At 39.0% G+C, this 26,070-nt stretch overlaps 1 protein-coding gene across 4 annotated transcripts in view; it reads right to left on the reverse strand.

Annotated features, from left to right (window-relative positions):
• cstf2 (cleavage stimulation factor, 3' pre-RNA, subunit 2) overlaps nucleotides 1–26,070 on the reverse strand; it is a 70,251-nt gene that overhangs the window by 34,149 nt on the left and 10,032 nt on the right. For 3 of the 4 annotated variants that reach the window (XM_059977250.1, XM_059977251.1, XM_059977253.1), the window contains 6 exons: nucleotides 24,093–24,212; nucleotides 23,772–23,888; nucleotides 20,355–20,499; nucleotides 15,740–15,802; nucleotides 12,946–13,002; nucleotides 1,061–1,202 (listed from right to left, as the gene is read on the reverse strand). In XM_059977250.1, the coding sequence (XP_059833233.1) occupies nucleotides 1,061–1,202; nucleotides 12,946–13,002; nucleotides 15,740–15,802; nucleotides 20,355–20,499; nucleotides 23,772–23,888; nucleotides 24,093–24,212 (644 nt within the window). The remainder of the gene's footprint in view (nucleotides 1–1,060; nucleotides 1,203–12,945; nucleotides 13,003–15,739; nucleotides 15,803–20,354; nucleotides 20,500–23,771; nucleotides 23,889–24,092; nucleotides 24,213–26,070) is intronic. The other variant, XM_059977252.1, reaches the window with a different exon arrangement.

A 26,070-nucleotide genomic window follows, 5' to 3' on the forward strand; every position in this document is an offset into this window, starting at 1 on the left:
AGTCTCTTCCTGGGCAGGTCAACCAGCAGGCTGTGTGTGTCCCTCGGCCAGAGACAACATCTCATTCATTAAAGCCGATGGAGGTCTGTCGCCCAAGCCATCCAGGTGCAGTAAACGGGCAGCCCGCTCGCGCCGTGAGAGTCCGAAAGTCCTGAGGAGCAGGGCTTTGAATTCCGTGTACTTGCCGTCTGCCGGGGGCGACTGTACGAACTCCGCGACCTGGGCCGCTGTGTCCTGGTCGAGGGAGCTCACCACGTAGTAGTAGCGGGTGTCTTCTGAGGTGATCCGGCGAACGTGGAATTGGGCTTCGGCTTGCTGGAACCATAGGTCCGGGCGCTGCGTCCAGAAACCCGGCAGTTTCAACGAAACCGCATGAACAGAGGCGGCGTCGGTCATTTCTGGTCCAAAAATCGTTTGGACCGTCGGGGTCACCAATTGTAGCGGTGTGCTACAAGCAGCGCTAAAATTACGACACGGAGTCGGTAACTGCAGTCGAAGGAAAAACTTTATTCGAAAACTTCAGCCTCACTTTTAAGCCTCTGTCAACCGGCCCCCCATGGCGAAGAGGCTCCAAAGCTCTGTGCTCGCAAACCCCCGTAGGCTATCTAATTGTGAGTCGGTTCGCATACGCTAGGAAATGAGCCGCCACAGTATTTACATATATATACATACACACACACACACGTCATATAATATTTTTAATTAAGAATAACTCATTTTGCTGAGTAATTCTTCAGTTGTGGTACAGCCCAGGGACATTTCACGCACATTAGATATTAATACCACCCATTCCCTGTCTAATGCATGTCATAAATTAGTGACTAAACAACTTGTTTTTGTTAAAGGCATTTTCTTGTTTAAAGAAGGTTGTTTGAGCTAAGAAACATTACTTTTCAACATGTAAAAGAGCATCCATTAAAAATGATGCCAATACATGCACAGGCACACCTGGAAAACTAATCTTTGTCAAAAAAAACTGGAATAAGCTCTGAATCAACGTAGAATGCACAAGGAACTATTTAACTGATTACAACTAAATATCTTACAAACTGGTACTTACCGAGTTTCCACCTCCCCAGTGACTGAAAGCAAAGTCCCTCCACGTGGGTCATTTGGCGCATCTCCTAGCAAACCTCTTGGAGCAGGCGGCCCAACGACTGGGGTACCCCGCTGCATATTGGCTCTAGGGTCCTGCATTGGGACTGGAAAGGAAAAGGAATTACTGTCTAAAAGTTTGTAAAAACATCTGCATCCAGTTCCAATTTACAATAGGCTTTTCACAGAGCATAGATGATGCTTCCATGTTCCCTGTATGAACCAACCATATATAAAGCTTGCTTCATGAAACTTACATCATTCTAAAAGTAATCTTGAAAGATGAGAAGGAAGTTTAGGGATGATTCAAGCACATCTGATATCCAATTAATATATTGTCACTGTGGCAGAGGCAAATTCCCAACAATAGATACCAATGCATTTTTCATGCAGCTGTGTTATGGTATGCCACAGATGACAACACAATTATTTATAATCGGCCATTTGAGATCTGAATAATGTTCGCTCTACAAAGCTGTGTGTACTCTTACACACATTCTTTCAAACAATACATTTAGCAATGTAAATTTAAACCAACTATTCAGCTCAGAGCAAACACTCCAAACCATACTAACAAAAAACTACACAATACTGTGGTGCTCATACTGATAAATATTAGACATCTCACAGCTTTCTCTCACAGTCACATAACTACCACTTGTTGACAAGCATGCTCCACAAGTAGGGAATAGCAAGATTTGCTTCTTCAAGGAGATACAGTCAACCTTTACTAATCCAACTACCTGTAATCTGGTTCCTTAGATAATCCGGCACTGATTTCAAATTTCCCAGACCGCCATACCAATCAGCTGCGCATTGTTTTGGTTGCGCTAGATGTGTTCACCTGTTGGCGTGTTCTTGTAAGTACAGACAGACAATTCCTGCTTGTTCTCCTGCCTTTACTAATATCATTTCCTTTTTTTAGCCCCAATTATGGCTTCAGTGAGTAAAGGAAATGCACCTTGAGTTGTGAAGCGAGAACACCACACATTATCCATTAAAGATAAGGTTGAACTCTTGAAAAAACTGGACAGTGGTGTATCGGTGAAAAGCTTGTGCAAGTGTTACAACATTGGCTCTTCCACAGTGTACGATATACAGAAACAGAAAGAAAAACTGCTTCTTTTGCTGATAGTGGCTCCAAGAAAAAGATGCGTATAAGAAAAGCAATGAAAGACGGAAGAAGTTCGGAACTAGATAAAGTGCTGATAACGTGGTTTAATCTTTGTGTAAGTGAAGGTGTTGAACTATCTGGAGATATGGTGAAGGAACAAGCAAAAGTGTTTCATGAAGAACTAGGACTAGATTATGAGTGTGACTATAGTGAAAGCTGGCTTCATCAGTTCAAGCAGCATCATGGGTACAGTTTTGTGCAGTGCGTGGTGAAAATGTTCAGCAGACAAGGAAGCTGCAGCAGTTTGTTGAAGAAACTGTTGTGCCAGTTTCAGCACCAGTTCCTGATGCTTCACTCATTTTTCAAATGAAGATGTTGATGATCCTGACAACCTCACACTTGCAGACATGCAACTTTGCCTGAAGGTATATTAAATGTCTCACTTTAGAAGTGGAAGTGCTCAACTTTTCTGTAAAGTTAATTCCTGTATATTTACCTGCACCCTTTAGTTTATCTGTGCCTGTACAGTATGTTACTGTATTAAAATTCCACTTGCTACTCATTTAGTATTTCTGTTTCATTATTATCCAACTTGTACTGATTTACATGATATTTTAAAGGTATGATGAGGCAGTTAGCTACTGCTTAATGTGATCCTTCTGTAATTCGGCATTTTCACTAATCAGGAACTCAAGGCCCAATGGTGCCGAATTATAGAAGGTTGACCTGTAGCAGCCTTCAAGTTAGAAAGCCACTAAATATCTTCAAGTAAAATAGCAATACATTAACCATAATGCTATTTTTACTATGAATTTTAGAAACGGAAAAATTTTACTCTGATAAATACAAACAGAATCAAGTTAGCTCAGAAACAATAAGAAAGCAGCACCAGCTTATAAAATATTATGGATTTTTGAGTTATTTAAAGTGCCTATAAAAAGAACTCACTCCCACTCCCCCTAGGAGTTTTCATGCTTTATTGTTTTACAACATTGAATCACAGTGGATTTTATTTGGCTTTTTTTTTGATAATGTATGATAGAAAAGACTCTTTTGTGTCAAAGTTAAACAGATCTCTACAAAGTGATCTAAATTAATTACAAATATAAAAAAATTGATTGCATAAGTATTCACCCCTTTCAAGTCAGTATTTAGAAGATGCACCTTTGACAACAATTACAGCTTCAGTCTGTGTGGATAGGTCTCCACCAGCTTTGCATATCTGGACACTGCAGTTTCCCCCTTTTCTTTGTTAACTGCTCAGGCTCTGTCAGACTGCATGGCGATCGTGAGTGAACGGCCATTTTCAAGTCCTTCCACAAATTCTCAATTGGACTGAGGCCTAGACTCTGACTTGGCCATTCCAGGATGTTAACTTTGTTGTTTTTAAGCCATTCCAGTGTAGCTTTGGCTTTATACTCGGAGTCATCTTCTTGCTGGAAAACACATCTTGTCCCAGGTCGCAGTTCTGTTGCTGACTGCATCAGGTTTACCTCCAGGATTTCCCTATATTTTGCTGCATTCATTTTGCCTTCTACCTTCACAAGCCTTCCAGGACCAGCTGCAGTGAAGCATCCCTGCAGCATGACACAATGCTTCATGGTAGGAATGGTGTTTTTGATGAAGTGCGGTGTTCGGCTTATGCCAAGCATAGCATTTAGTCTCATAGCCAAAAAGTTCAATTTTGGTTTCACCAAGACCATAGAACCTTCTTCCAGCTGACTTCAGAGTCTCCTACATGCCTTCTGGCAAACTCTAGCCGAGTTTCCATGTGAGTTTTTTTTTCAACAGTGACTTTTTCTTTGCGACTCCCCCATAAGGCTGCAACTGGTGAAGCACCAAAGCAACAGTTGTTGTGTGTGCAGTCTCTTCCATCTCAGCCACTGAAGCTGCCAACTCCTCTAGAATTGTCGTGGGTCTTTTGGCGGCCTCTCTCACTAGTCCTCTTCTTGCACAGTCACTCAGTTTTTGAGGACGGCCAGCTCTAGACAGATTTACAGCAGTACCATATTCATTCCATTTCTTGATGATTGACTTAACTGTACTTCAAAAGATAGTCAATGACTTGGAAACTTCCTTATAATCCTCTCCTGATGTGCTTTTCAATGACCTTTACACAGAGTTGCTTCAAGTGTTCTTTTATCTTCATGGTGCAGCTTTTGCCAGGATAATGACTCACGAGCAGTGATACAGATGTATTTTTACCATAATCAATTGAAACACCTTGACTGCACAGTAGTGATCGCCATTAAATTAATTACGAGACTTCTAAAGCCAATTGGTTGGACCACTGATGATTAGGTGTCATACTGAAGGAGGTAAATAATTAAGCAATCAATTACTTTGTGTTTTAGATCTGTAATTGATTTAGATCACCTTGTAGATATCTGTTTTCACTTTGACATGAGAGTGTGTTTCTATCCATCAGTGTAAAAAAAAAGCCAAATTAAATCCAGTGATTCAGTGTTGTAAAATAAAACATGAAAAATTCCAGGGGTGGGGTGGGGGTGGTGGTGGTGAATACTTTTGTAAGCATTGTATTTTATTAAACATTACCCAGTCAAATTTAATAGAGGTACATGATCAAGTTAATCAGAATAATTAAGTTTATGTTGAAAGGGAACCTTCTTCCCACGTGAAGACATTGCCCTACAAATTTGTTTTAATTCTCATTAAATTGGCTTTGAAATTATTGCTAAGACTCGCGCAAGAATCTCTAACCATTTATTTTATTAAATGTTGGTCTTCCTTATATAAAAATCTTAGATGCAATTAACCAAATTTATTCGTTCTGATAAAGGTCCAGGAGTAACTCAAGTCCACCGAAATTATATGATTTGCTGACTAGTGGTTGTTGGGAGCACCAGATGGGATACTAGAGAAATCAAAGCTGCACAAATTCAACTGTAAATGGACTCATACCTTTTCCACATTCAGCTAGTTTGAAACAAAACACCTGAAAAGCCAATTATGACATCAAAATCCATTGTGCCAACATTCCAAATGTATTAAAAACAGAACTACATTGTCAGAGTGACAACCCGCTTCCCAATATAGATTTCATTTATGCTCCAAATTTTTATCAAACTTCTTCTTTATTCATGATCTGCTAATTACACCAGAGACATATCAACCTTGACCATCAATAACATTTTAGCTGTCAACAATGTTGGAAGACTTCACAAAAATACACAAGAGTGTAGCAATGACTACATCTGGGAGGAGCCTATCAATAGCTTTTGGATGTATATTTAAAAAATGGCAACCAAGTTGTTCCTTTTTGGGGAAATATATTGTTTTACAAGAAGACTAAATTGTAAAGCAAATGCCTACTGAGTGTAATATAATATCCTCTAATTTGATTGATATTATTGTCTTTTTAAAAATATTAAAGGTACATATCAGAGAACACTGATAAAAGTCAAATCTCAAATTCCTAACTCAGCTGTAGAAATGGATATAAAGTTTCAAATGTTGCTAAGGATGGTAAAAACTAAACAACTTTATACAGTGTTTATGAGAACCTGTCATTGGGTGAAAAATTGTTTTATTGAGCAGTCGCAAGGCCTTAAAATATTGTTCACATTTATCAATGACTCAGACAATGAAGTGAGCCAACAGCTAATATTGTAAAAAAAAGACTTGCAAAGAACAAAAATGTGCAATAATGGTTGCAAGATCAGTTTTGTTGTTGCTTCAGCTGCTGGCACCACTTTAAAACATTGAATATCTCTATATTTTGCATTTTATAATGTTTTGTGGTTTCAATTAATAAACTTCAGCTTTGAACATTTAATGACAAATTCCGTGGACTCTCTCTCCACTCTGAACAGAGTTATCAAGGTTCAATGCGCTGTGCATTCAGAGATGCTCTTCTGAACACCACTGCTGAAAATTGTGGTTATTTGAGTTACTGTCACCTACTTGTCAGTACAAATCAGTCTGGCCATTTTCCTTTAACCTCCCTCATTAACAAGGCATTTTCACCCACAGAACTACCGCAGGTTTTTTTTTTGCACCATTCTCTGTAAACGAGACTTGTGCATAAAAATTACAGATCAACTGTTTCTGAGCAACACATCCAAAATGCTTAAGGAACTCAGCAGGTCAGGCACCATCTACGGAAATGAATAAACAGTTGGTGTTTCAGGCCAAAATTCTTCATCAGGACTGGAAAGGAAGGGAGAAGGCTGAATAAAGTGGAGGAGGAGAAAAGGTACAAGCCGTAAAGTATTTGGTGAAGGCAGACAGGCAGGGTAGGGGGGATGAAGTAAGAAGCTGTGAGGTAGTAGGTGGAAAAGATAAAGGGCTGGAGAAGGAATCCGATAGGAGAGTGGAGCATAGGAGAAAGAGAAGCAGGAAGGTGGTAAGCAGATGAAGAGAAGAGGTAAGAGAGGGGCCAGAGTGGACAGAAGGTGGGGGAATAATAGGTTGCCAGAAGGTGAAGAAATTAATGCTCATGCCATCAGGTTGGAGACAGAATATGAGGTGTTGCACCTCTAACCTGAGAATTGTCTCAGTGTGACAGAAGAGGCCACGGACCGAAATGTCGGAATGGGAATGGGAATTGAAATTAAAATGGTTGGCCACTGGGAAATCCGGCTTGCTGCGGATGGAGCAAAGGTGCTTGACAAACCAGTTCCACTATCCACATTAGGTCTCACCCATGTAGAGGAAGCCACAGCTGAAGCACCAGATAGATAATCCCAACAGATTCACCTGTAAAGATTGTTTGGGGTCCTGAATGGAGGGGAGGGAGGAGGTGAATGAGCAGTGTAATATTTCTTCCGTCGATTGGGTTAAGTGCCAGGAGGGAGATTAGTGCAAAGGGGTGAATCATGTATCACCTTCTAGTTTATACTCCTTCCTCTCATCCCACCACCTTATTCTCGCTTCTTCCCCCCTTCCCATCAAGTCCTGATGAAGGGTCTTGGCCTGAAATGTTGACTGTTTACTCTTTTCCATAGATGCTGCCTGGACTGCTGAGCTCCTCCAGCATTTTGTGTGTGCTACTTGGATTTCTTGAGTTTAGATCATTTCTTCCCCATTCTGATGATGGGTCTGAACAACTGAACCTCCTGACCATGTCTGCATTCTTTCATGCATTCTGTTGATGCTACATGATTGGCTGATTAGATATCTGCATTAACGAATAGAGCAGCCACTGAGTGTACAATTAGTAGAAACAAAAAGCTTAAAGTAGCTTAGGTGCTCAGTACAAACTGATAACTTATTGTGGCCAGCAACACCATTTACAAGTTCACTAAGTGGAGCAAGACAAAAACAAAAGATACAGGTAACACAGATTTCCAAGAGGTAAGCAAAAGAAGGCTATTTACTGCACAATTACTAAACAATATATTCAATCAAGTATTCCAAACATTTTTCCCTCAAATGTTCCTATGTTCTGAATAAAAACCTTGACCCAAATGAAAATCATTGCTCACTTCCAATTCCGTTAATATATGGAGATACACGACTGCAGATGCTGAAATCCACTGCAAAATAAAACCAACAAACTGCTGAAGGAATTCAGCAATACCTATAGCATCTATGGAGGAAAATGGATGGATGACATTTTGGATTGAGACCCTTCATCTAGACAGAAGCATCTCATCCCAAGACATCTACGGTATACAGTGCTAGTAAAAAGTATTCAGCCCCCACAACTATTTTCACACATTACTCGCTCATTTTCTAAATTTAAAATATATTGAAGTAGGATTTTTGAGCATTGTGCATCATGTGAAATCAAAAGAAACATTTCAAAATCTGTCAACAATATACTAGAAATTAAAATGAGGCTGAAAAAGTATTCACCCTTTTTGAAATTACTATGCTCACTTTCCTCAGTAGCAATACTGTACCTACTTACTTTCCTCAGTAGCAATAATGTACCTACTTACTCAATTTCCTCAGGAACAATACTGTACCTACTCACTCACTTTCCTCGGGAGCAATACTGTATCTACTCACTCACTTTCCTCGGGAGCAATACTGTATCTACTCACTCAATTTGTTGATGTAGAAAATTGGAGAATCACATGTTTTCAATGAATTCATAAGAATAAGTACCTCTCTTTGTAAAGTCCAACAGTATAGTATATTTTCAACAGACCAAATTAAAATGAAGACAAAAGAGCATTCAAGACAAGTTGGAGAAATGATAATAGAGAAGCAAAGATCAATGGAAGGGTATAAGATCATCTCAAAGGCACTGAACATTCCTCAGAATTCAGTGCAGTCTACCATAAGAACTAAAGCAAATCTGCCTAGGTCAGGCTGCCCATCTAAACGTAGTTGCCAGAGAAGAATGGCACTTGTAAGAGAGGCTACTGTGCCGCTAACAGTCACTTGTGTGAGCTGCAAAAGTCTGTGGCTGTAACTGGAGCCATGTACAAATGGTGAGATAGTTAGAGCAGTGTTAGAGGGAATGGTCTTGGTACTCAACAATGACTCCATTACAACTGTCTTCCTGGATATGAACAGCTAAGTGGAAAAATAAAACTCAAAGGGAAAATACACAGAATTACAACTGAGCTATTTTTATTAAGCAAAAACCTTGGAATCAGACTGTTACAGCAAGCAGTGGATTTGTATAGTTTGGCATTTGATGGCCATCATTGACCGAAGGGCCTATTTCTCAGCAGTTCTGTTACATTGTCAGTGACACCATTAGCATGCATAGCATAATCCTGGATGACAAAGCAATTCAGCACCTTTGCGATACTCAAGGATCAACAAGCATCTTCAGTTAGAAAAGTCACCTTCTTTAGAGAACTCATCACACCTTCAAGCTTGAATCCAATATAATTGATTCCAAATATTATCAAGACCAGGCTGAACACAATGGGTAAAGCAAGGGTTAGCTCTCTCAAAGGCATGCCAATTATAGTACTGATGACCTGCACTGCCAGCTGAGGCTTTTACCAGATTGTTTCATTGTCTCTACAATAATGACTGCAAGGCTAAAACAAAATGGAATATTGCCAATTACCCATCACTTGTTCAGTGCTCCATTTTGTTTCTGCACAAAATAAACTTGGCGCCAGACCCTTAGAGTCTGATTCAAAAATGGACAAATGAAATGAGAGGTTTGGTACAAGTGACTATCTTTGACCTTAAGACAGCATTTGACTGAATAGAGCATCATTGTGCCCTAGTAAAACTTACTGTCAATTGGCCCCAGTGATGCCTTCTCCAAAGGCCATTTAAGGCCAATCTTTTCAGTCCAAACTATTACTAAAGAATTGGAACTCTTTAAGATGTCCATTTCCACAAGTAGCAAGCCCAGTCATGGGCTCAAAGCTGGGAAATTACATCCATGCCACTGAAATGCAACATCATGAACATGTGAAATTAGAGTATAACTATCTTAGTCGATCTTCAACAGTATTACATTCTTCAACCAGAAACACAACTGGACAGTCACATAAGAACGTAAGAAATAGAATGAGGATAAGGCTCTATCTTATGTAACTCTTTCATAGATTTATAAGTTTACATAACCACAAAGACTGCCAAACACTCAGCACTTCTCCGGTGACTGAACCTCCTAACTCCCCAAAACCTATTCAATGCCTGCAAAACATTTGTTGGAAACATGAAAAAAATATTTCCTTTATGTCTAGATAAGTGTAGCTTCAATAACCTTTCTGAAGCTCAGCATTACCTAAAACAGAAGTCTAATTGACTGGCATTTTTATCAAATTGAGCATTCAATCACTACACTACATAGTGAAAGTGCTGCCATATGATAGACATCAGTGGGGGGGGGGGAGAAGAGAGGGGAGAGCAGGGAGGAGGGAGGAGTCAGAAACGGAGCAGGTAAAGTTGATTAAGTGGATGAGCTCCGCATGGGTGCAGGAAGCAACACCAATGCAATTGATGTAGTGTAGGAAAAGCTGTGGAGTGGTATCAATGTAGGCTTGGAACATACACTGTTCCACGTAGCTGACAAAAAGACAGGCATAGCTGGGATACATGCGAGTGCCCATGGCTACACCTTTTATTTGAAGGAAGTGGAAGGAGAAGAAAGAGAAATTATTGAGAGTGAGAACAAGTTCTGCCAGGTGGAGAAGAGTGGTTGTGGAGGGGAAATGGTTGGGTTTAGTGTCGAGAAAGAAACAGCTTTAAGGCCTTGCTGATGGGGGTGAAAAGGGACTGGATACTCATAGTGAAAAATAAGATAATCGGGGCCAGGAAACTTAAAACCACTGAAATCAAAGAGTGTGTGAAGTGTTGCAAATGTAGGTAGGAAGGGACTGAACTGGGGGGATAAATCTGATTCGAGATATGCAGATATAAGTTCAGTGGGGCAGGAACAAGCTGAAACAATGGGTCGACCCGGACAGGCATGTTTGTGGTGATAGAAACGAGAGGTTTGAGGCAAGTCAACTATGAGTTTGGTGGCAGTGGATGGGAGATCCCCAGATTTAGTAAGGTTGGTGATGGTGAGGGAGACAATGGCCTGGTACTCCACTGTGGGGTCCTGTAAGAGGAAATGCCTGACAGTTGTTGCTTGGCCTCAGCAAGGTAGAGGTCAGACCAGCAGACTACTACAACACTCCCCTTATCTGTGGGTTTGACGCTGCGATCAGGATTAGTGCGCCGAGAGCAGAGAGCAGTGCGTTTGGAAGGAGTGAGGTTGCAATTGGAGAGAGGAGTGGTGAAGTCGAGATAGTTCATGTTCCATTGGCAATTAGCAATAAAAAGATCCAGAGCAGGCAAAAGATCAGATTGGGGTATCCAATAGTACTATCTATAAAAGGCTCTTCAAGTACTCTGCAAGGATTTATTTGGCAACATATAGAATCTGTAAATTTTACAACCTAGAAGGACAAGAGCAGCAAGCATGTGAGAACCTTATCACTTCCTAATTCACATAATGATTTCATTCAGCGTTATTGGGCTGAAGCACCTCATCTTCCGGACAGGATTGTAAAGACATCAATTACTTCAGCACACAAAATGTATCAATTTAAGGAACTGATCCAATTTCTCCAAAATAATTAGAGATGGATAAAAAGAGCCTTGCAAGTGATACCATATCTACAAATGTGTACCAAAGAAAATTTAGTCACAGTCAAAATAATAACAAGTCATAAAAATCCGCCGGCAATTCACATCTTCACTGGGTTTGGACCATCAGTGCCACAACCCAAAATCATTCTCCAACTGCAAATTCCCTACAAGCAGGAACTTCTTCACTGAGGATGGTGAGAGTGTGGAATGAGCTGCCAGTGGAAGTGGTGGTTGCAGGTTCGATTTTAACAATTAAGAGAAGTCTGGATGAGTACATGGATGGGAAGGGTATAGAGGACTGTGGTCCAGGTGCAACTTGATGCAACTAGGCAGTTCGGTGTGGACTAGATGGGCTGATGTGTTCTATGACCCACTCTTCTCTTTACTGGCTAAGTTTGATGTTTTTAAAAGCTATATGCTTTGAGAAACCTTTGTATATTGACAGTACTATAAAAAAGTAAGTTGCTATTTACCTATAAATCTTACACTAATCAGGCTAGCCAACCAACATCAAACCTAGAAAAGCCATAGGTGATAAGAGGCATAAAAATACTAGAAAACATGTCATACATAAGCTATCATTTCAATTGTGTTTTGTTAATGACTACAAATTTCAAAATGGATTTGCACCGTAGAGATAGCATTAGAAGACAGCAAAACTAAAGGTCTGAAACATTATTTGTTTGTTTTTCAATGATCTTATCTGACCTGATGAGTATTTCCAGGACTTTTTACGACAACAAAGTTATGGCGTATACTTGAAGAAATTAAAATTGAGGCATCTCCAATATGCGATGAAATGATACACATTCAGTGCTGAAAAAAGATGTATGCTACCTTCCTTCAAAGTTCAAGCTGAATGTTGACTCAGGTTCAGTCTGGCATAAGTGTGTGGCAAAGGGCACTTCATGTCAGGTCCTTAGGAGAAATACAACTTTAAATTATCTATGCATTCTACCAGAATGCAGTAACAGTGGCTTGCAAGTTGTTCCTGCACAATGATCTTAGAAAAGAATTAGAGACTGATAGCCCAATTTAATCTTGTGAATTTTCAGCTGCAGCCTTCAACATACCGTGTGCTAATAAATACTTTCTAGGAAAAGCAATCAAAATGTAGGGCAAACAACTAAAGTGTCAAACAGTTTGAAATTGTGAATGGTTTATCTTGTTAGAAGATAACTGGCTTCAGGTAACTTTTAAAATGCAAGACATTTCAAAACTGAACAATATATGTAGTTACAAAATAGGTCAATACCATCGATGGAAACATCATCCTCGTTTGTCCACCAGTCTGGTTAACCAACTTCACTTGTAGACTTTTAATATAATGGGCAGCATACTGTGATGTTCTCAATTTGGATGCTATTAACCGAAATTCACGGAATGCAGCCACATTTTTGGTAATGCTTTTTGGTCACTGGAGCTTTGTGCTGGCAAATGGCATTGTCAGACATTATAACTATTGAAGTACATTTCTGGTTTAATTTATAAAACACTGGTACTTCACAATAATTCCAAAATCTATTTAACCTCTGACCTCAAATCTGCAACAGGAAATTCATTCCATGTTTTAAAAAAATGCACCCTTACATCCCCTCCAACAAAAATGAACACTTTTTAAGTGAAAGCAATCCAGTAAAGCTGAAGGGTTCAAATCTCTGTTACAGGCTAGTTATAAGATCAGAGGTTAAAAATTGAAATCAGACCGGTACCTTGTCCTCTCTCGATCTGTGCAGTCCCTGCGGAGGCCACAGGTGAGTGCATATTTCCTGTGAGAATACGAGATAAAGAACAGTGCAATGGATAACCTGCCCTTTGCAACATTCAGGTTTGTGCATTAAAAGTAACAGAAGCACATGAAATAATCCTTCCGTGAACACTCTCTGGAAGACTTGTAGAGGCAAGAAAATAAAAAGTTTTACTGACACTGCTTAATACCATTTGAGAAATGGACTGTATTTAAGTGTCATAAAAAAATGAAAAAGTATTATCAGTGAACACTCTGAGAAACACACCACTGTAACAGGAGCTATGTTTTCCTATGAAAGGTAAAGCTCAAGGAAGATAAATAATAAGAGAAAACAGTAAGAGAAAAGGTAAAATATGACTATCACATTGTAAAAAATGCAAATGACAATATAAGCAACAGAAACCAGTCTCTAAGCAGTCTTCAAAATTTACGAAAATAAAGTACTAATCTAAACTAAAAACTAAAGTACTAATCTGTGCAATAACATCAAGTAAAAGTTTAAGTTTCCTACCGAGGTAGAATTCTGACTATTTTGATTTGAAACAAATCAAAACAAGGTTTTGCAAATCTGGATTACCCACAATCCACAAGTGACTTAGAAGTTAGCAAATGGATAGAATTGCACTGCAGGGCGTCCTTTCATTACCTCCAATTTAGTATTAATATTTACCAGCAGTTCCTCACTCCACCCTTTAATGCTACATTATATGAAAGGTTAAAAAAAATACCAAGTTATCATTTTTATAGAACACAGGGAAATCAAAGAGTATAATAAAGCTTTAAATAAAGTAGAAAGATACATGCCACATTATCCACAACTCCACTTTATCTACAATTACTTTACTGTCTGCTAGATGTTTTCTACTTCACCTCGAACCTAAAGATATTTTTGTGAAAGGTACAAAAAAACTGCAGATGTTGGGTGAGCTAAAGTCTACACGATTGCTATAATAGACCAGCTGGGCAAATGTATGTTTTTGTACTTACTGGCCACGAAAAATGGAGGGTATTGTGTGATGTTTACCACAAAGAAACTACCTTTTGGTTCAGTTTCGATTTGAACTAGTTATAACCAGATTCTAAACTTTATTGTAGAGCAAATCTCTTCCACGCTGTTGTTGGTGGAGGACTTGGTGATAGTAATGCTGTTAAATGTCAAGGCTACATGGTCATACTCTTAATTGAAACAGACTTTACCTGGCACACAAAAGCACAAATGTCTGCTTAGAGATACAGCATGGAACAGGCCCTTACGGCTCACCAAGCCATGTTGCCCAGCAATCCACCAACTTAACCCCTAGCCTAATCAAAGGAGAACTTACAATGACGAAATTGCACACTAACTGGTGCATCTTTGGACTGTGGGAGGAAACTGGAACACCCAGAGAGAATCCATATGGACACAGAAAGAATATACATACTTTCTTACAAACCACTCCAGAATTGAACTCCGAACTCTGATACCCCGAGCTGTAATAGCGTTGAGCTAACTGCTACGTTATTAGCTTGTCTAAATGTTGTATAGATAATTCCTGCCACAAAAAGCTCAATAAAGTGGTAAGAAGCCACCTATAGAACCGCTGCAGTACTCTGAAAGAAATCCTGCAAGATTGTTGGGTGGAACCTAGATATGGTGAAGAAATACCAAAATATTTTCAAGTCAGGATAGCATCTTGGGGAGGGAGGTAAAGAAACCTACTTGTGTTGCTTGTAAAAGTAACAGGTTGCAAAATGCTTTTCGAGTAGCCTAAGTACTTGCAGAGCATTTTATAGATGCAAACACTGCAAGAACAGTAGTTGTAGGGAAGATCACTTTCAGGATGCAGACTTGGTACCAAATGAGTTGCTTTATCCTCTTTAGTACCAGGTTTCTTGAGTGTTGTCAGGGCTGCACTTAGTCACAGGGAGAGTATTTTATCATGTCTTTGATGTGTCTTGTACAGAGTGAAAATGTTTTGGCGTATCTGCAGACAAAACCCTGATATATTCCTCTAAACAGATTACTCCAATGGAGTTTTATTTGACCCAGGAATATACAATTTAGCAGGGCCAACCATGTGTTGGGTTCAGATTGCTTTGGTTGGTTTTTTTTTGGAACTAAAATATTCCTTTCAAGTTAGGTTGACCAGCATTGCTCAGTATTTTATCCATATTAGGATGACTTTTGATATCACAATATGACTTCTGTGCTTGATAAAAAGTAAGGCACTTATAACATAGCAGAGCTTATTTTCCTACCTTTCTACAAATGTGTCAGTCAGGTCGTATAGTACAAGTGCTAGTGGTTAGAAGAGGTTTGAACTGACTGCAGTTGGACAGATTATAATTTTATTACTAAGCAGATCTCTATCAAGATATTATTAGTGGATTTGAAACAACAGCCATGCCCCCAAGTGTCAAGGGTTAGATCTTAGTCTGCATCTGTATTTTAGTGGCACAAATATTACCAGCTACTTATTAACTCATGCTTTAATGCTATCTCCATCTTTCTGCATACAAGAACTGAATCGCTTCATTTTCTGAGCTAATGATTAAACTCAACATTTGGAACTGCTATGAACAGGGAAAAGAAAAAAAAAATACTGCATAATGAACAAAATAACAAAAAAGTAAATGAACTTAACAGCTGTTACTAACCCCTTGAAACTCGAGCAAAATTCCCCTTCCTTTTCATTATAAGAGTTATAAGTCGTGATTGGTCAATTTAAAAGCAAAGGACATCATCAAATAAAAAGTTGAAAAACAAGCCCCAATACCTTGTCCTCTGTCCATTGGTACCGGTCCTGAAGGAGCAAGACCCATCTGAGGCTGCATGTTTCCTGTGGGCAGTAATTCACACAAAGTATATATATTAGGAAACAGAATATTGCTGCAATACACAACCATATTTTGGTGGAGGTGGATGAGCTGAAATTGATTCATCGGTTAAGATTTTTTTTTTAATTCTGAAATAGTCATATAGGTAGTATCGAAACAGGCCCTTTGGCCCAACCTTGACCAATACCATTTGCCATTTTGTATTCATGTAGCAAGTCTTTTAAAGGTTGTAATTGTACTTGCCTCAACAGTTTCCTCTGGCATCTCATTTCATATACCCACCAGCTTACATGTGTAAAAAAAAAACTGCTCATTAGGTCCCTTTCCCCTTATCACCTTCAATCCAGACCTTGTAGTTTTAGACTTTCCTACCCTGAGAAAAAGACTGACTGTTCACCTTATTTGTGCCTCTAATTATTTTTGCATAGATCTAAGGTTGTTCCTCAGCCTCCCAAGCTCTAGGAAACTATTTTTCAGTTCATCCTTCAAGAGGGTGAACCTTCTCAAGGTCTGACGCCTTGACTGTACTTGGCAGGGCACTGAAAATCTGTGATGAGCTAACAGCTGGAGTGTTCAAGGTCATCTGCAACCTCTCACTGCTGCAGAGGTTCCCACCTGCCTCAAAAAGATGTTAAGCAAGTTGAGCTGTCTCAATGATTATCACACCAGCACTCACTCACATATACTGCGTTGAAGTGCTTTGAAAAGTTAGTCATGGCTAGAGTTCAGTCCTGTCTGATCTATGACCTGGATCAGCTACAGCTTACCTACTGCCACAACAGGTTTACAGCCTTCTCAGGCTATCCACTCAGCCTTGGAGCATATAAACAACTGTAAGAAATATATCTGACTACTGTTTATTGATTGGAGCTTTGCATTCAACACCATTATACCCACTGTACTAACCAACAAGTTTCAAAATCTGGGCCTCTGTAGCTGGATCTTTGATTTCTTCATTGGGATAGTTCATTCAGTGTGGATCAGTAATAACATCTCCTCATAGAAAGTTAACACAGACACACATCAAGGATGCGTGCTTTGCCTACTGCTCTACTCTCATTACACTCATGACTGGGGATCTAATCACAGCTCAAATGGCACTTACAGTATAAATTCGCTGATGACACCACTGTTGTTGGCAAGATTGCGGACATGAGCAAAATGGATGGGCTGGTTGAGTGGTGTTGCAACAACAATCTCAAACTGGTCACCAGCTGACTACAATCAACTAAAAAGTTAAGTATATACTGAATTGATACTATGGTCTTCCTTTCATTGTTACTATTAGGTTTAACAGAGTTTGATTACCATCTAGTGACTTTAAAAGAGTACTGCAACCGTGCACTAGAACTGGACGCTCAGAAATTGTATTCCAAATTTAAGAGTGTTGCACTTCACGCTCTTTAAATGGATCATCAATGCACTGAGGAAAAAGGCATGGATAATATCTATGAATGCCAGAAGATAAAGAAATTATGGAGAAAAGGAATGTAAACAAAGAAAGGGCTTACATCAGCAATAATTTTACTAAATGAGGGTGCAAATTCAACTAGGTTTTAAGAGGTTAACAGTGAATGATTCTGGAGCCTCTACACAAGGCAAGGTGGTACCTTTACTGTTTGCTCTATCATAAAGCGAGAATTCAAGGACATCTGGAGTTTCTTTGGCAACAAAGAAGAGGGAGAGAAGCTTCTCTTCCTCCACCATCAATGCTGCCCTCAACCACATCTCTTCTATTTCACACACATCTGCTCTTACCCCATCCTCCCACCATGCTACAAGGGATAAGGTTCCTTTTGTCCTCCCCTACCACCCCACCAGTCTCTGCATCCAGCACATAACCCTTCATACCCCCTACCATCCATGTACCTATCCAAACTTCTCTTTAACGTTGAAATCAAGCTCGTATGCAGCATTTGTGCTGGCAGCTCATTCCACACACTTGCAACCCTTTGAGTGAAGCTTCCCCTCATGCTCCCCTTAAACTTCTCACCTTTCACCATCAACCCATGACCTCTGGTTGTAGTTCTACCCAAGCTCAGTGGGGAAAAAACCTGCTTGTATTTACCCTATCTATACCCCTCATGTATTCCTCTATCAAGTCTCCTCTCAATCTTCTATGTTGTAAGGAATACAGTCCTAACCTATCCAATCTTTCTTTATAACTCAGGTCCTCCTGATCCAGCAAAATCTCTACTCTTTCAACCTTGCTTACATTTTTCCTGTAGGGTAGGTGACCAAAACTGCACACTGTACTCCAAGTCAGACCACACCAACATCTTACATAACTTCAACACAGCATCCCATCTCTTGTACTCAATATATTGATTTATGAAGGTCAATGAAGGCTTTCTTTACGAATGCTCACAGTTCCTAAGGGAAAATGAGAATCTACAGTATGCACTAACAGTGGAAATACTAGCAATGAACAGAAATCATAATAACAGTTAAGTGTACACCACTTGATTCAACATGACCATAACTCAACCTTTTTCCTCAATCCCACTTTCCTACTTCAACACCATAAGATCCCAGAAGTTTATTAATTGTAGCACTATAGTTGTGGACCTTAGATTTGCAAACAGCAAAATGAATAAAAATTCCTTGTGACCCAAATCCAAAATTATTCCAACATAAGCCTATTACACTCTCTTCTCAAAATCATTCTAGTAAATAAGTACATCCTCAGACAAATACTGTATATCCCTCCTGAGATGAGAAAAAACGGAAGATAGCACTCCAACATGGCCACAAATAAGGCCTATGAGAATTGCTGGGTGACTTGTAGTCAAATCTCTTTATTTATATAGGATGGCATTAAATTTTTAATTTTTTTAATGCAGTCAGTCTTGGTTCTACTTCAGTTCTGAGGTGGGTGATGAGGCCAGTGTGGAATGTGCAGACATCCACATTGCTTCTGCTACTTTCATTGAGCTTTTCATTTGTGTCCACGTGCTCCACACAAGCTTCAATGTGCTCTGTGGCATCCTGAAACACTTTCTCTATATTGGGTGGTCATAAGTCAGGAATCTACAAGTTAGCCTGACATAATACTTTTTTTTTAAGCAAAATATTCTTAAAGCATTTCCTTGGTCCCCCGGTAATCTCTTGCAGTGATATAGCTTGAAGGAAGATGGAATGTTTCAAAGTCCGACGTTGGCATGCAGTCAATGTAACCTGCAAATCAGAGCTGGCTGAGTGAACTGAAAACTCAATGTGGAGGTTTTGTTTATCCTGCTAGATGTGAAGGAATTTTGGTACTTCTCAATGTTTTGTGGCATCTACTATCAATTGCCCATATCTCTGAAGCCTACATTAAGGCAAGCTCAAAGCTGCCCTTAAAAAGTTACCTGCTATATGATTGGATACAAGCACTGGTCTTCATCTGTGGATCTACCACATAGCCAAACCCAGTCCAAGGGGGCCTGGGAAGGTTGTGTCACTGTCCCAACCCCTTACTCGACCATTCTCCATAAAATTAACTTCACTTTTAGCAAGCTTTGTATAGAATGGAATTAATCTACAGGAGAAATAGGAACCTGTTCAATCTACACCACTTCCGTCCAGAATGAAGCTCAGCTTCAAGTCACCTTTAACTCATTCATTAAAACATACATGAAACTGGCCTTACACTGAACATCTACAAGACAGAGGTTGTCCACGAAGAGACCCAAGAAAAAATGGTTCATTCTACATAGCTCAGAAGCCACTTCAAAGCAATCAATTTAAAATTTACCACTGCCCACAGCGTACCCACCACCACCACCTTTGGACACACAAGAAAAAAAAGGCAAAAACTCAAAAGCTGACAGAAAGCTTGTAACTGTCAACATTTAATAATTGCTCCTCACTTAAACAAGTTTTGTTTTCTACACTTCCTCCCAAAATTAAAGCCCACATTTGCCCAAATTATACTCTATCTGCTATCTTCTTGCCCACATATTTAATTTTTCATCTGAAATCCTTTGTATTTCTCTCTTAGCTTACTTCATCACCAAGCTTCATGTTGTGCATAAATGTTGGTGCATCACCATCTTTAACTCAATAATGTAAACTGAAGTCACTATCTTTGGCCCACACAGCTAGTTTGCTGACCAGAAAATGACCCATTTATTCCCACTTTTAAGATTCTCTTCATTAATGCTTTATTAGTGTATGCATCAAGCCACCAACTCTATAAGTTGTCACTTTGCAATGTAATCTTTGTGACGAGTTATACAATGGCTTTCGTAAATCCACTGGTACGCATTGTCAAGCACATCTTAAATTAATCCCAATTAATTTATCAAACACTATTTTATTTTCATAAAACAAACTGACCCTCATTAATCAAGTTGTGCTTTTCTAAATGCCGTCACCATTCAGCAACAATTACTCAAAAAAAATGCTAAGATTGCAGACCCATGGTTTCCTGCTGCTCCAACTTACTTTTAATTTTGCTATCACCTGAAAATCAAATGCAGTGAAGTAAAAGCATTAAGAAATAGGAAATTAAATTGATTAGATTAGATAAAAATAAGTTATTTCAATACTGTTCTGCAAACACGTTTGTACCTCCAGGCCCAACTGGTCCTGGTCCAGGTCCGGGTCCAGGTCCAGGCCCTGGCCCCCCTGGTACCGGTCCGGGTCCAGGAACAGATACTGCAGTTTGCATCGGTGGCTGCATCAAAGTAGGTGCCCCATTCACATGCATTCCACTCTAATGATAAGAAAACATAAAAGTACAAATTAACTGCTCATAAATATGAAAGAGAATCCTCCCACCCAAATATTTAATAATGATTTTTTCCCATGATCTTGACCCAAGTCAAATCAACTGCTTCTCTGCAAAGAATCACAAAAATAGAGGCTACTTTATAATCTTTTACTCATATGCAGTTAATTTTTTCTTGAAATTGAGAAGTGATTCATCAGGCACGAGTTACCACAAAGGAAAATACACTGATCTTCCAATAATGTCATTGGCAATGACTGAGTAAATTTCGCTCCTACTTGTAGGACTTTTTGGGATGTTCTGGGTCTAATTTAGCACTGCATACCAAATGACGCCACCCAGATCAGTAATTTGGCAGGTAACTCAAAATTTGCTATAAAAATTCATATGTTCTGCATCACTGAAGTCATTTTGTATTTTCACTTCAGCAATAGTTTTAATGCTACCTGGCTAATAATTTAACCTTGGATTTAAAATAGCTACTAATTCGATCTGTCTGCCAATGGACCAATTTAATTTCAGAAAACTCTTTAGTTTGTCAGCATATTTTAACTAGAGAAGCACTCAGTTTTTCCTGTTTACATGAATGAAGTTCTAGTTTCTATCAAGCAAACAGACTATGAGCAGCTTGCTTTCATTAAATAGCCAGTTAATTCGTTCATTATGTGCCATGTCTTATGATGTGGCCGATCATGTTCTTTCCATGACCATAATTGCTCTTGGCAAATTTTTCTACAGAAGAGGTTTGCCATTGCCTTGTTCTGGACAGTGTCTGTACAAGATTTGTGACCCCAGCCATTATCAATATTCTTCAGAGTTAGGCAGTATATATTTCAAAACTAAATGAGATACTGGAAGGGAGTGAAGAGCAAAATAGTTAACATGCAATTAAATCTTCAGAAAACACAGACTCTGCTAAATAATAGAAGCATCATATCTATTTTCCATATTTTATTTGCAATGTAAAGAGATGTTTAATCTACTTAATCTCTTCAACACTCGACTTCGAATTCCCTTCACTTGGGAACAAAATACAACTGATAAAAATTTGCAAATTTGTAGCAACTCTAGATCAGAGAACCAAGCAGTTGTGTTTATTTCCTTTAATTATTTTGAAGAAAGAATTATTTACATTTTATTTTTAAATTCTATTATAAATTGTTGATTCATGCCTGCAAGTGAGAATTATCAAACACGATGAACCACAGGAACAGGATGTGATAATTACAAAAATAAAATCGATAGCTTTTCCAATAGGTAAACACATTTCTAATATTAAACTACTTAGATAAATGTTTCTATGATGGTCAAGATGCTGACAAATTTTCATTGAATTGAAATGCAGTTTCTAATAACCTTACATTGGTGTATTGTAGGCAAATCAGCAGTCTCGTTAATTTACAGCAAGTTACAACATTCTCGCTCACTACATACATAATTTAATCAGAAAAATCACAAATTCTAAAAATTATAGACCACATTGAAATTACTTACACACACAAATTAAACAAAATGGATTATTTAGACAACTGAACAAAATGTGAACAATGCATTGCAAATTTCAAACTGACTTAAATGTTAACAATACCAATTACAGTTCCTAATCTCTACATTACCTTAAATAAGAGCAAAATACAAATGACCCGAAGCCCATTTGGCCAAGGATAGAGGAAGGTTCAAAGCAAATTAAAAAGATTTTTCTTCTTAGAGTTCATGTAGCAAATATTCCTAAACATTAAGCTTACATTAAGTATAAATGAAGTCACAGAGAAGTACAGTACAGGAACAAGCTCTTAGGCCCATCTAGTTATGCCGAAACCATTTAAACTTCCCACTCTCATCAGCCCGTCCTCCATATCCCTACTATCCAAATACCTTTCCAAACGTTGAAATCGAACTTGCATGTGCCTCTTGCACTAGCACTCTCACAATCCTGAGTGAATAAGTTTCCTCTCTGTTCTCCTTTAAACTTCACCTTTCACACTTAACCCATGACCTCTGGTTGGAGTCCCACCCAACCTGTGGAAAAAGCCAGCTTGCATTTACCCTACCTATATCCCTCATAATTTTGTATACCTCTATAAAATCTCCTCTCAATCTTCTACATTCTGAAGAATACAGTCCTAACCTGTTCAATCTTTCCTTATAATTCAAATCCTCCAGACCTGGCAACATCCTTATAAATTTTCTCTCTACTCTTTCAACCTTGTTTACATTTTTCCTACAGGTAGGTCACCAAAACTACACACAATACTCCAAATTAGACCTCACTAATGTCTTATACAGCTTCAACATTCTATCTCTTGGATTCAATGCATTGATTTATGAAGGCCAATGTGCCAAAAGCTTTTACAACCCTATCTACCCATGCTGCTATTTTTAATGAATCATGTACATATATTGAATGTTCTACCACATTCGTCTAACTTTCACTGTGTAAGACAAACCCTGGTTAATTCTACCGAAGTGAAAAAACTTCCACTTACCTGCATTAAATTCCACCTGCCATTTTTCCAGCTGATGCATACACACCCTTCCTCACTGCCCACTACACTCCTAATCTTGGTATCATCCATACATTGGCTGATCCAGTTAACCACATTATCATCCAGATCATTGATATAGACGACAAACAACAAAGGACTCAGTAGCATACCACTAGCCACAAGCCTCCAGTCAGAGAAGCAACCCTCTACTACCACTCTCCGGCTTATCCCACGAAGCCAATGCCTAATCCAATGTACTACCTCATTCTGAATGCCGAGCGAGTGAACCTTTTAGACCAGCCTCCCATGTGGAACCTTGTCAAATGCCTTGCCTTCATCCACTTTCCTGTTAACTTCTTCAAAAAACTAAGATTGGTTAGACATGACCTACCATGCACAAAGTCATGCTGACTTTGAATAGACATGTTAATCAACATGTCTATCCAAATACTTATAGATCCAGTCCCTTAGAATACCCAATACCCACACTATCAGGTTCAATCACAATCATCTCCAAGGCTGATTGCATGCAAAGAATGGCTAATTGAGCATGTTGATGGAGGACTCCTTACACCAGAAAATCAATAAAAAAATAAAAAGTTAAGTAGCAATAGCTGGATCTCCAGTTTAAAGTGAATGACTAAGTCAAATTTCATTTTTTGCAAATTGTATAATGGGACATTCAAATCACAAATCTCTAACACCAAACAACACATTAAATTCACTGTATGTAACAAAAGGCTTGTTTGGATGTATGAAAACAGAACCTACCATAGGCTGTGGTTGGGAGACTGCAGGGGCAGTCTGAACTGCTGGAGCATTTGGGCCTTGCACTGGTTGACCAGAAGAAATAAGTGGTGTAACATTGGTTGGACGATGTAACATTTTCTGAAAAGACAAAAACATAACAAGAAAGTGTTAAAAGTTATTAATAATGAGTTCAACATTGTCAAAATCAAACTTTAAATTCTCACTAGAAATACAACTATTCAATTCAAATACTTTGCAGAATACACATTTAACATGATTTACACACCAACATTTTTGCTTGTATGCATGACAGTTGGAAGAGTTGCAAAGGTGTTCACTCACCATTGCAATTTCAGGATCCACAATTCTCATGACAACCTGAGCCTGTAGGAGAGCATACGCCAGTTGTGGGTTCTGTAAAAGCATGTTGCGGGCCTCCTGAGGACTGTTCTGAATGCAGAGCTGAAAGTGAGAGGATAATGTTACTTTACAATATTAATGGATGCTATTGGGTCCATCGAGTCTACGTTGACTCTCAAAGCAATCTCATCAATCCTCTTTGCTTATTTACTTGCAAACTATTTTCTCTCACTTACACATCACCTCCACCCAATTCTCCTATCAGCTCTTAGCAATTAAGTGCAGCCATTTAATCTTTGGGATACGGGGAGAAAATGGGAGCACCCAGAGGAAATCCATAGTCAGAGAGAACATGCAAATTCCAAACAACACTCAAGGTCAGGATTGAACTTGGGGCACTGAGCTATGAGGCAGCAAATCTAACCGCTATACAACTGAGGTTTGTGCTAGTTAAATATAATTGTGCTAATATATCTAACACAACATAGTATTATAACTGTTGAAGCATCGAAGCATGACTGATAAGAAACAGGTTTAATTCACCAAGTTCAGTTCAGCTGCATAGACTAGAAAAACACTTATCTGCAGAGTTAATGGGAAAAGGTCACTCCATTGAAACAGAAATATCTAATACAGGTTGACCTTCACAAATCTGAGATGATTGGGACCTGTGCAGTGCTGGATCAGTGATTTTGCCGAATCACAGGTGGTTAAGTTAGGATTAAATAAGTAAAAACCTCTGAACCACTCACTTCACCCTTGGATAATTAAGAAAAAGAAACAACAAATCAAAAGCAATTCTTTCACAAATTCCAGTACTAGTCTACCAGAGTCAACTGCACTCAGTAGCCACTTCATAAACAGGGAGCAATATGTAGCCTTCAAAGAGCATAACATGGCATTATCCAGTGGTTGAATTAATGACGTACATTTAGGTGGCAGGTAGGTACTGTAAACATTATTCCTCACAAAGGGTTCTGCTTTTGCGCAGAGCAGTTATCTAAAATCAGCATTATCTTATAATTTTCGTACAGTCCAACAGTGTCACAATAAGGTCTCTGTCCTGGAACAAAGTAACGTTCAAATCATTCAAAGTAATGTCAGTTATAATCCATCCTTTTCTGTTGGCACAGTAAATTACTGGAAACTGCTTCATACCTTTCAAAGCTGAGATGTAAACTTGATGTCAATGACTAAAAGCCTGTGGGTTCCTGCAGCATTACAGCAGCCCAACACAGTGATACGATCTTTTGATGCCTTATAACCTGCTGTGATTCTGCATCCTGTGTAGTCAGTATACTTCTTGGGAGTAGTTTCATCCGCGTTGTAGATTGTAGAACTGGGCGGGACTTCAATTTTCATCAGAAACTAACTCAGCAGCTGCTTCCTTGTCTGCTGACCATTTTTCACCACACACTGCACAAAATTTTATGCTATGACACTGTTCGAAACACTGAAGCGACCCTTTACTGTAATCACACTCATAATCCAGTCCTAATTCTTCATGAAATAATTTCGCTATCTCTCCTAACAGTTCTATATCTTCACTGATGCAGAGCTTAAACCACTTTATGAGAACTTTATCAAAAAGGATCTAGAGCTTTCCCGGTGTATATGACAGATAAACTCTTCTCGGGCTTCCAGCTGGGTATAGATATTGACTTTTATCGACAATTTGATACCTGTGCCCAGCTGGAAGCCAGAGAAGAATTTATTCATAGAACTTTATCTAGTTGTGAACACCTTGCATCCTTCATTGTTCTCCTTATGCACATCTGTCACCGTCAGCAAATTAGAGCAACTTTTCTTTATATCATTAACTGTGAAAGAGCCAATGTTATACAAGTCGCATGTGCTTTTCACAGACACCGCACTGATGAAATTTTTCAGAACCTCCACCTTAACTTGTATAGATGACGTATGATGTTTGAGCTTTACACCTCCTTTATTCCATGGAGAC

Source organism: Hypanus sabinus, chromosome 8 (assembly GCF_030144855.1).
Source record: "Hypanus sabinus isolate sHypSab1 chromosome 8, sHypSab1.hap1, whole genome shotgun sequence".
Classification (NCBI taxonomy): Eukaryota; Metazoa; Chordata; class Chondrichthyes; order Myliobatiformes; family Dasyatidae; genus Hypanus; species Hypanus sabinus.